Genomic DNA, 11,661 nt, shown 5'->3' on the forward strand with positions numbered 1-11,661 from the left:
GGCCATATGCTTTCTGCAGACTGAACCCCTCCTGGTGTTCCACGGCCAAGAGCAGCTCATATGTTAGGCCATATATTCCCTCTTGTCCACACCATCCTGCTCTGAGCTCTTACAAATGCAAAGGGTTAATTAACGTCAAGGCAAGCCACGTTATTAAAGACACTTTAGAGAACTGCATTCTACCTTTCAATAGTTTCTATGAAGAATTTTTCCATTTGAGATTTTTCCCTTTTGAGTGCCTATCTGATGGGGAACTGAATGACAAGTGCAGAAAAATCAAGGTCCCCAGTTCTCTCCCTCCTCCCCTCCGCTCTAACGCCGCTGGGCAGGGAAACAAGGGCTTTCCCTCCTTTCAGCCCTTCCCAGAGAAGACGGTGCAGATCGCGCTGCTCTTGCACTCCCTCCCGTGGTGGATCCCTGAAGTGCCGTGGAAGAAGACAAGGTGATCTCCTTGCCAGGATGCTGCGCAAGTGATGCCACCCCTTTATATTTGCAAGGGAATGGAGAGGGGGAAAAATGGAGAAATATCTGTAGAGATCCCTCCCTCTTCCACCCTCGCTTTTTATTTTGTGTTACAGTCTTCGGTGGCTCTCTACCCCAAAAAATCAGCCTACACAACAGAGTTAATTTACAAAACAAATAAGTCTAAGATCAAGTCAAAAACTTATTTAGTTTCTTTGTTGTCAATCATTTTTTTATTCCTGTACTCTCTTCAAGGTATCTTTCAATACGTGCTATTCTCCACTACAAAGTAGCATACTTATTTCAGGACCAGATTTCACTTATTTGATTTCATTTCTTTGGTAGAAATTTTTATTTTAAAAAGTGATATTTACGTCAGTGATTTTTCACTCTAGCAGGCACATCAGATCACAGGAAGACAGCTCTCTGGACATGAGCAGTATTACACAGCACTATTGGCATAAAAAGGTGGCAAATAGTAACCACAGCACTTGACAAATACAACCTTACAGTGTTTGGGTCAGCTTCACTGGCACACCTTTTTCTTCACTAAGTGGCATCAATATGGATTCTAAAGCTTAAAACACTGAGATTAAATGCATTAAATAATTCTTCACCTACACAGATGGGCATGAGGACAAATACATTAACTGGGACAACTGAAGCAGAGACAGTTTTAAGGTGGGTTCAAAATGTCCTCCTGTTTCTAATAATAACTCTCTTTTTAAGACCATGAGGTTCACCTCACAGTCCCAAGAAGGAATCCAGTGTGTTTGGATGCCTATAGAAAGTCAGGATAAAGTCAAGTGCACTGATATCAGCATGGCATACACATATCAGCCTCACTGAGAAAAGATTCTCACATTTTAATATCACCATCTTTCTGAGATGCTGTCAATGCCATATGTCCAACTTGTGTTCTCTAAACAGACTCTAATATTTACCTTTAGCAGAAAGATGCCACTGTGGAGAGCAGCACCTAGCAAAGAAAAAGGTTTGGGAAGCAATTCTCTACTTTGCATGATCTAGATCCCAAACAAATCACGTACTTTTTGCTCTGTGATACTTCAGAACACGTGATCTGATTTAACAGCAATTCTGTTCAAGTAAACATGTTACGGTTAAAATATAGTCTGTGTGGTTATGGTTAAAACGGTCTGTGTATTCACCAAAACATCACCATCCCTTCTAACCCTACTTCAAATTAGTAATGACACTCAATGGCAGACTTTTACTCAAACTAAACTCCACCACTCTTCTGCTTTACTCCAGATAAAAGCAAGAGAAAGATAATGAAACCGAGTAATTGCTTTCCCGTCCTGACATCTACAGTGCCTACAGTCTGCAGGTTTTCTCTGTACTGCAGCTTGCCACCTGTATCATAGTGAGTCCATCTTGGATCATAGTGAGTCCATCCTGATTACCATTAAAATTATTCTTTATCTGTCACTACTTTCATTTCAAAAAATGTACAGATGTCCCCTGAGCTCTTACACTGCTTATTCACTGCCAGTATCTTGCTTTAATTAAAAAAAAAAAAGGATATTGATAAATGTATGATAAATCTAGCCCAAATAAAACAACTGTGAGTACTTTATAGCAGCATTTTATCCTAAAAAAAATCTGTAAAATACAGCATGCAGCCATGACATAAATAAAGAAAGAGCATTCCAGAACAATGGAATTTTTCTTTGTTTTCATGTAAGTACTTTTTAGGTGCTTTAGGAAAGAGCAAAAGATTTATAGTATATGTATGACAGCTAATTTGTATACAGTTTAAAAAATGAACACCTAAAAGACAGAAAAATATATTATTACATCCTCAGAATAAATTTAAGGTAACACAAAAGAAAAGAAGATCTTTACTCAGTGACTCAGAAGATGACAGAAGCAGCAGCCTAAAGTAAAAGAAGAAAAAAAGGCTAGGTTTTGGACAAGTATGAGGTAAACATTCTTGAGTGAGTTTTCTAGCAGCACACTGAGCAAGCCAGGGAGAGAGCTGGAAAGGATTGCCTTCAGGAAATGGTTTGTCTTTCCGTCCCAACAAGAATTCTAGGTTGCATTCTCTATTAGGCTGGATTTTCAACAGCTGATGAAACACTTAGTGGTCATTTTTAAAAGGTAATAAATTAGACAGGGGAAAAAAAATCACTGAAGGGCAGTTACTAACTCATCAAAGTGATTTCTTCTGCAAGGACTGGTTAAAACTTCCATTTGGGACACTGACACACAAGCGACTTCACAGGTTCTGTGGTAAGAAGTGACACTACATTAACTTTGCTGCTTGGTGACCACTGATAATTTGGTAAAGTCATATTAAGAAACCCTGTGATACTGAACATTACCACACTGATATAAAAAACAGTCCATATGCTTTTGGGTGGCTTTCACCTCCCCATAACCAAAATTTGTGTCATCGTGTTCCATGAACACCACCACTACAGCAACAGCTGTAATTCAGACCAATTTGCTCTGTACATGGGGTAGCTAGACAAAGATTGAAAAAGTGAAGGAAAAAAATGCAGGTATTTGTGCTATACCTTCTCTTCTCTGCTTAGTTTATTTGCTTATGGCAATATCTTGCTACATCTTAAGTTATCCCTCCTTCTCTTTTGTCATAAACTATTCTGCGTAACATTAGCATATTGCAAAGTGTAAATTTTTCCTGAAGCATTTCTTCTTTTCAAGTTCACCTCCAATGTTGCACTGGAAAGTTTTATCTCTCACTGTAGATAATATTAAGGTGGTGATTAGCAATTAATAACCAGAAGTGGATAAAGAAATGTCAACAGAAGCATATCCCATGAGACTACAGAGGGCCATTGAAACCAAAATGATTGGCATCACCAGGGCAGTATTCACACAGTCAAAAGTTATTTTGACTTCATAAATTCTGAAGAAAGCACTCCAAATTTTCATTGTGAAATGGCCTTTATCGTGAATGTATTATGTCAACTCCTTAAAAATCTGCCTCACATAACAATATTGAATCAACCAGAAAATTAAGACACAGTTGAATTTTGATTCTAAAGAAAACACAAAATGTTTGGAAATCCCTGAGTCTTTTGCAAGGGTAGCCTCCATTCACTCTGCAAATTGTCCAAGAACATGGAAATTTGTTCAGATAAAAAATGTGACTCCTGAACCAAACTCAGACCTTCATTTGCTGTTCAAAAATAGGTCTTTGATTCCAACTCTTTCTTACTCAGTTTTTAATTTTCAGGCGCCTCTGCACTTCCTGGTCTCAGGCCTGACAGGAAATGGAAGTACCAAAATACCATGAAAATGGCTGTGCCTGTGGTGAAGCTGGTCTGGCTGAAGAAATGGAAACATGAGCAAAGTCCTGAGTAAACCAGATCTTGAAAAGATCCATAGCCCGATTTCCAAACCAACAGGGTTCAGATAGGTTTTGGTTAGCAGCTGAACCTTTGGAGGCTTCTCAAAATGAACCAAACCTTGAGGTTTGCCAGCTGTCAAGGAATACACACAGATGTTCCTCGAGGTATTCAGTAAGTAATAGGGAATGGATGAAAGCATCAAAACTGGCCACAATATGCATGATCTACTTCATTTTGTTTCTTCTGTCCTGCTCTTCCCTCCCCACTCACATTCATTTCTACTCTCCACTTCTGGTTTTAAAATCTTACGAGTGTGCAGTCAACTTGCCATCTCCATTAATGTCTCCTACATTATAAGATGCAGCTTATGTTGGCTGCATGCACAAAAATTACTTCTGACCCCTGATCAAAAGTTTGCTGACTTTTTCAGTAACAACTCCCACAGGTTTTGGGTTTGTTTCTTTAGTGAGAAATGTCTTGAGAGTTTATTGCAAGGAAGCATTGTTGAAAGTGTTTTATTTTCAGAGCTGATGTATCCTTGGTTGTACCAATGCCCGTTCACAGTAACAATGTTGTTGGGATCTGGAGCCATTTACAGTTTTATTTATGGTCTTGGTTTTTCAGTCACAATTAGAATAACTTTTCCAAATGTTTTGGTTTGCAGACGCCATCCAAAGGGGTCCTTAACTTGGAAAGCTGTGATCCCTTTACTGAACTACCTTAGTGGTCCATCTTATATTGATGAGTGTTGTGGAAGCTATCCAGTGCATTAAATGCTATTGAATACTCATAAGCATGTGCCAAGGGAGAAAAAGAAAACAATTGTTCCCAGAAATATTCAGATTTCGATGAAAGGAACTATTAACAGGCAGAGGTGTTCATTTCAAGAGGTGATTTCAAGCAAACTTTTTTCCTTTTTAAGATCTATTGATTGTATTGAGGGAAACACATGGTTCAGCAAGGCTTTGAAAGAATAAATAGTTTGTGGTATGTTATAAGTCATCAAGATTTTAAAATAAGAAACACTTGTGTCCTATTGTTTATAAAAGTACATCCACACACACAACACAGCAACTGAGATAAAAGCTAAGTTGATGGTTTCAAAAATGCAGTATTAACAATGCCAAAGTAAGTGTGTTGGTAAGTGCAGTGATCATAAACATACTTACTGAAGGAACAAAATGAGCTTTCTTCAAAGCACTGTGTTTCAAAACAAAAGTACCTATATCCTTAATATGCCCATCGTCCTAATACAATATGTCAACAAGGCTCAGTTCTCATTGGTTTCATACATCCAGAAAGAATGGGTGCATCTCACAGAGCAGAATAAAAATACAGCATTGCAAAAATGTTCCTACAATGTGTTACAAGAATTGCAAAGTGTTACCTGGCTTTCCATAAACAAGGTAAAAGGACAAGGCCACTTGAGATAGTTTCTGGAACATAAGATTTGTATTTGACACAAGGGGAGAAAAAAACAGGAGCAGCCAAATTGGCTACAGTCCCTCCAGATCTCATAGTTTCTTATGAGACAGCTCCCAGCCTACCTTTCCAGAATGAAAGCCATTGTTCTGTTGCCAATATTTGTTCATTTGAAATAACAATAAATATAACACTAAATAATGCCCTCCTCTCACGTGCATCCCTATGGCTCAGTTAGAAATTCAAAGCAGGAATATTATGTTTCCCTTCATTTTGTCTATTATTGCAATATGGTCCTACTCAGGAGATGAGAGTCCAGAAACAGCTTCAGCAAAGTAACTTTTGATGACAAGAGGCCAAGATTGGTACAAATTCCAAGTAGTTGTGGCCTATCTCAAACCAAATGAACCCACAGAAACTCTGAAACTGTTAGACTCTTGTGCATATCATGGCTCTCCAGTAAAGATTCAGATGTGCATCTGCCCACCTCTCATGTTCCTTCTCTACCTTTGCACACAGACAGGGAATCAGATGAGTTCTGGCTGGGTCCACAGTTTCGGCAGAGATGGACATGTTACAACACTCACATTTACTTTAAATATAGCCATAAAGACCAGGGTACCAGACTCTCGACTGCTGGTGCATTTCAACTACCTGCTGACTACTCTGATGCATCTACCTGCAAGAAATTGTCCTGATGGCTATTATCAAGGCTGTAGGAAGCCATATGCTCATCTTTCCTTGCAAACCTGCAGTCAAATAAGACTGCATTATAAGACGGCAATCAGAAATCTCTCAAAGCTGTTATTTTTGTGAAAACTCTGTAATTTCTTGCTATTGGACTTTTGTAAAGCTTCCAACATCTGAAAATTACATATTCACCTGGACTACAGATATGGGTGGTTGTTGCACCATTTCTGCCCAAGAAAAATGCAAAAATATTATTCCTAATTAAATGGAGATACAGCTCTTCAAACTACTGAAAGTCTTCTCTGAAAGTAATACTTGATCTTCTTCTGGAGCTAGCGAGGACATAAAGTTAAAACAGGCCAGAGATATGTTTAGACAGATGAAAAACATAAAAACATAAAGACTGATACCCTCCCTCCCTCCCAAACCATCATGCAGTTTGTTGCTTAGAGCCCAGAGCTGTTCAACACCCGGGCAAGGAAAAAAATGTCTCATCCACGTATTTACCTTTTGGAAAATGATGTTCACTTTAAAGTTGCTTTTGTTAGAGGGAACTTTAATTTTATTATCATGTCACTGCTAAGGTTCATCTAATGTCAGATTTTCCACTGCAGTAAAGGAGACTGTGCCTTTGATATTGCCATCACCAGGAAAGATTAGTACACCCGTGACAGTGTGCTATCATTAGGAATGAGCACTCCCCCTCTGTAATCATCCCGTAGTTTTTATGAAACTCAGGTCCACAGTGAAGCACGGTCTGTTCCCATGGCCTCTGGTTATTTATGAAAATATCAGCCTTTATTTGTTATTCTTCACACCACAAATAAAAATAAAGTCTTCACCTGTTGTGTAGAAAAGAATGGCCATTCTCAGTCATCACACACTGGCACAGCAGGTGAGAAAACAGCATATATTTTCTTGGTCTTTCCACACAGCCTGGGTTTGTTGTTCCTTATAATTATGAAGCACATATCCATGAATATTTGAGAAAGGTACACAGGGGTTATACAGTCTGTGAGCTATAAGCAAAACGGCTACAGGAGTAAAGAATTATTCAAGGGTATTTGTGGCTGTAATAGCACTGCTTTTTTGTTGTTGTTTAAATAGGTAAGGACAGAAATAGTAGAAATAAACCTGCCTCATTCAAAGTGTAGTCTTGTGGGAAGATGTAGAATGTATATGTGCATTTGTGTGTATGTGTGTTGTTTTCTTCCTATGAGTGTCTGCCTGTTCATTACTTGTTTTATGGAAGGATTTCATAGTCTAGTATTTGTATGGGTGAGCCATTTCTGTAAGAAGAGCATAGGCAACAGAAAAACTAGCATGGGCTCAGTACCTACCGTCCTCTACTGACAAGGCTAGCTATGCCTACTGAAATGTCCAAGTTAAAATCAGTCTGAATGCTTAAAGTCTTCAAAACCATTACCTTTTTGGTAGCAGAGGGTGGGGATTTCAACAGGATTGACTTTTCTGGTCATGGTTCATAAAGATGTACACTACCATAAGGTACAGAAATTAATATTGTACACTCTGGATGGGTGAAAGAAGGAAGAGAGGGACTTCAGATATCACTCAGATAACAGTGAAGTCAAATATATCCTCATGAATCTATGACATTTAATTTTTAAAGAGTTTGCCGAAGTGCCCTTGGCCAGATTTTTGTTCCCTTTTGTAAGGCAGACGACCCCTCACTGAATGACAGTTAATTCAGCATTGATTTATATACATATGTTAAAAGACTTTGACAACATTTGGGTTATGTATCATCTAAAGATGATACAACAATGCCAATCATTCTTATTTTACATTTGGACAAACTAAGTTTTGGTAGCATTTTCAGTTTACTTCCATGCTGTTATTTAAAACTCCTTTTATGTACAGAAAAGAGAATATAACACGTACTGTCTTGTAAATTCTGTTTATATATTTGTGAAAGCAAACTTGAAAGTAAATTGCAATGTTAATCTGTTAACTAGAATAGTATATATTACCTGACAGTCTAAGGGTGCTTCATATTAGGGTCTTAAAAAATAAAACAGGAACATCAATTGACTTTACCTGTCTCACTCTTTCAAATGTTATACACAATAAAATTCATGGAGTAAACTCATTACTTTAAGGTTTTCAGTTAGCAGCTTCTAATCTACAAATCATATAGGAGGAAAAAAACTAGACAAAGAGGTAAAACTTCTGAAGAATTTCAGGTATGAACAGCTCAGCTATCCCTCATTGCCATCTCTCCTTGAGCTGTCCCTATAGCACCTTATTCAAAAAGAAAAGAAAATGAAAAAAAAAAATAAAATCGTAACTCTAAGTATTTACAGAAATTTTCTGAAAGACTGAGACAAAAATAGGGTCTATTTCACTTTGCAACTGCCTGTAACTTTGTCATAATACACTCTAAGGGCACAGCCTTCACCAAAACACTTAAAAACAGCTTGAAAGAGGTACTTGCTGCCCGTTATGTTTACTCAAGCACTTGTTTAAAAACACATTTAAGGAAAATGTTTTTATTTCTACAGATTGCATTAATTATAGCTTTGCAAACACTGCAAACTCTACAAGAAGATTGAACTGAGCTGTTAGCTGCAAACCTCAGCTCTTGGCTAGAAAAGTGGTTATGGTTTATTTAGCAAGCCTAATGAATTGGCTCACCCATCTCTACACAGAGTTCGGTGTTTAGCATCGTGGAGCCTGGAATAGCCAGAGAGGCTTGTTTCACGCCGCTTTATAATTAAAAATAAAGTAAAATCCGTCAAACCAAGACGGTCCAAAAGCAGACCTCACTTCAGCATTATTCCTCTTCGGGAAAACAAAAGCATTAATACGGACATTAACGCCGCACCGAAGCACTGCGGGGACCCACACTAAACTTCCATTTGGCTGCCGCTGGCAGCTCTCCCCTGGCAGCGCCCGGCGGGGCGGCGGTGCCGGCTGCTCCCCACGCTGCCGGACAAGCCGCGGCGGAACTCCCGCCCGGGATGGGCTCCGTCCCCCGCCCGAAGCGGGGCTCAGCCCCCGGTCCGGCAGCCGCGGGTTGCCCCCTCGCTGCCCGGGCGGGCGCATCAGCCCGCTCAGGTGAGCCCCGGACACCGACCCGGCGGGCGCTCGGCGCCCAGAGCCCAGCGGCGGGGCGGCCTTACCGTGAGGGCGGAGAGCTTCTGTGCCGGCACGGCGGGGAGCAGCTCGGGCAGCAGCAGCAGCAGCAGTGGCACCCACATCCTGAGGCGGCGGCGGGCACGCAGCGACTGCGGGGAGCGAAGCAGGGGGACTCTCCTTGGGATGTCACTGCCCCCCCCACCCCCGATGCCTGCTTTGGCTCCTTTTCAGTCGCTCCGGCTGGGAAGTCCCAGCTCAGGTCCTCAGTTTTCTTTTTCCCCGCCCTAGTCCTTAAAATTTGGGGACGGGTGTATAACTGAGAGCCGGCGGTTTCTCCCGCTCTCTGTGTCCCTCCCTCGCTCCTCGGGAGTCAGCCTCGGCTCGGAGATGCTCCCCAGCCTCTCCTCTCCCGGCGCCCTCCCACTGCCGGGGAATGTGCCGGACGCCGCCGCCTCCCCTGGGGCGCCGCGCCTGCCTCCGCCTCGGGTGGGCAGCTGTCTAGCCCTGGGGGTCTGTTTCTTTCCCTTCCAGCCCCGACTCCTCTGTGGCAGGGGAAGCGGGAGGAAACGACTGGGACGGGAAGGAAGGACCCACCACCAACACCGGGAGCACCCGTGAAGGCACTGCCGCGATTAAGAAGGCTGACGGTGTGGACCTCATCGAGCCGCTCTGCCCCTTTTCCTCTTATCCTGCCCCCTCCCCAACCCGGCCTCCCCTTTCTCCTCCCAGACCCACAGATCCTCGCTGATTAACCCTCCCCGATGCTGCCGGGGGGACGTCGCTTGCTTTCCCTGCAGGGTTCATTCCCCCCACACCCCCTCACGCTAAATCAACATGTACAAATACCGGCAGCCCCTGGTGGTCCCGACTCCCACCCTGGTGAGCCCTGAGCTCCTCCCGGAGCGCCCCTGCCCTGGCCCCGCCTCGCCGCCCGCCGGGCACCGCACGGGGCGGGAGCCAGGGCCACGGCATCCAAGTTTCTGGCCGGGGCAAAAGCCAGGCAGCAGCTCCCCCGTGGGGCAGCCGGACAGCGCTGGGGGCTGAGTCAGGCGCTCCGGCACGGCGGGGAGCGCGCACTGCTGGCCCGGGGGTACCCCGGTCAGATGCCGGTGGCTGCGGGGCTGCCGCTACGCGTGCAGTCAGTGTCAGGCGGAACCTTCCATCCCACAGTTCTGCGCTCCTTTTGCTCTTCTCTTAGGAGCCAAATGTTAGTATTTCCTTACGGAGAAGGATCTCCTCTCCCCGGTTGCCCGAAAGAAACCTTTTAACCGCAGTTCTGTCGCTGGAGTCCCCCGCTCCTCCTCAGGGAACCACGGCTCACTGCCAGCCTGCAAAGATCCCCACGGTTAAGTAGTCTCTACTACCAGAGACGCTGAAGCTATCAGGGCTTGCTTTATTCTCCGTGTGTGTGTCTTTGCGGGAGAGGACCCTGGCACGAAAGGGCTTTAGGGAGGCTGCAAAGTGGCATGCTCCCAGCACACAAGTGGCAATTTCCTCAAGCATTCAGATCTGACATCCTTGTAGGCTTGGAAATGGTCCTGTGCAGGGCCAGGAGTTGATGATCCTTGGACTTTATGATCTTTGTGGGTCCCTTTCAACTCAGCATATTCTGTGATTCTGATGGTCACATGTGGCTCAGCCAGGACTCAGGATAGAGCATGCTCTCTGGAGAACTAGTTGCATGCATGGTGAACCAAGGTGAAGAGAAGTATTGATTACAGCCAGAGTTGAGTGCCCTACTTGAGACTGACCTACTGCTGACCTACTGACCTACCTACTGCTGACTTTTCCAGGTTCTACAATGTTCAATGCATGCAGCCAACAAAGTAGTTGCAGCACCTCTAGGTCTCAGTGAGTGTCCACACTCACAAGAATTTGAAAAGCCACCTTTTCAAAAGGTTTTGTTCTATATGATGCAATTATCAAAGAAGTATTCACACACATCTATGTGTGCATGGCCTGCAATATCTTCAGGGTTTTTTAAATGCGAAAAAGAAAATAGAGCTATAATATGGTACTGCCCAGGTCAGAGCATGTGTGGGGCCCTTCAGTGCACCAGACCTCAAACTAGCAGCATCTCACACAGAGATAGCAGATTGCCAGTTGCTGTAGTAGGCAGTGTAGTATATTTTGCTAGCCTGGTTCTTCACTGCCCTTTCCTCTCAGCTGGGTGAAACTTGGCAATGTTCACATCTCTGTCAGAGGCAGAAGGAGCTTTTTTTCTTGTGACCATGACTAGCCTCTTTCCTACCTCAAAGTTATTCACCATATGTAGAGAATGCTGTTTCCCCCATCAAGTCTCTCATTACCATTGCCTTGTCAATGCAATCAGTCTCAGCTCCCTAGAATCATCTTTCCAGTCCTGTTCCACCTCCTCCAGTTCATCCCAGTTTGTTTTCCCAGTTCAGGTCTGGTCCCCCTCATCAGAAGCCCGTGCCCGCTCTCCCTTCTGCCATGATCTTAGTAGCTTGCTGGCCCCTCAGTCCCTTTGCCTTCAGCTCAGTGTCCTCCTGTGCACTGCTGGCATGCAGCTGGGCAAATGCAATTCATGGTCAACTTGGTTTATCTATCAGGACCTTCTTATTGACACAGCAGTTTGGATTTGACATTGTAGGAAAAAATCCATGCTCAGAATTGATAAGAAATATAT

At 43.2% G+C, this 11,661-nt stretch overlaps 1 protein-coding gene across 3 annotated transcripts in view; it reads right to left on the minus strand.

Moving 5' to 3' along the window:
- Positions 1 to 9,874, minus strand: part of SMOC2 (SPARC related modular calcium binding 2) — a 136,612-nt gene extending 126,738 nt beyond the window's left edge. Inside the window, exons 1-2 of one of the 3 annotated variants that reach the window (XM_051811164.1) lie at positions 9,858 to 9,874; positions 9,056 to 9,160 (exon numbers count right to left, since the gene is read on the minus strand). In XM_051811164.1, coding sequence (XP_051667124.1) covers positions 9,056 to 9,133 — 78 coding nt within the window. In that variant the 5' untranslated portion in view covers positions 9,134 to 9,160; positions 9,858 to 9,874. Of the gene's footprint in view, positions 1 to 9,055; positions 9,827 to 9,857 lie in introns of those variants that run through there. The other 2 variants (XM_051811165.1, XM_051811166.1) reach the window with 2 other exon arrangements.
- Positions 9,875 to 11,661: the final 1,787 nt, after the last annotated feature.

Source organism: Manacus candei, unplaced genomic scaffold (assembly GCF_025592945.1).
Source record: "Manacus candei isolate 608988 ecotype Guabito, Panama unplaced genomic scaffold, ASM2559294v1 h1tg000081l, whole genome shotgun sequence".
NCBI classification, from domain to species: domain Eukaryota; kingdom Metazoa; phylum Chordata; class Aves; order Passeriformes; family Pipridae; genus Manacus; species Manacus candei.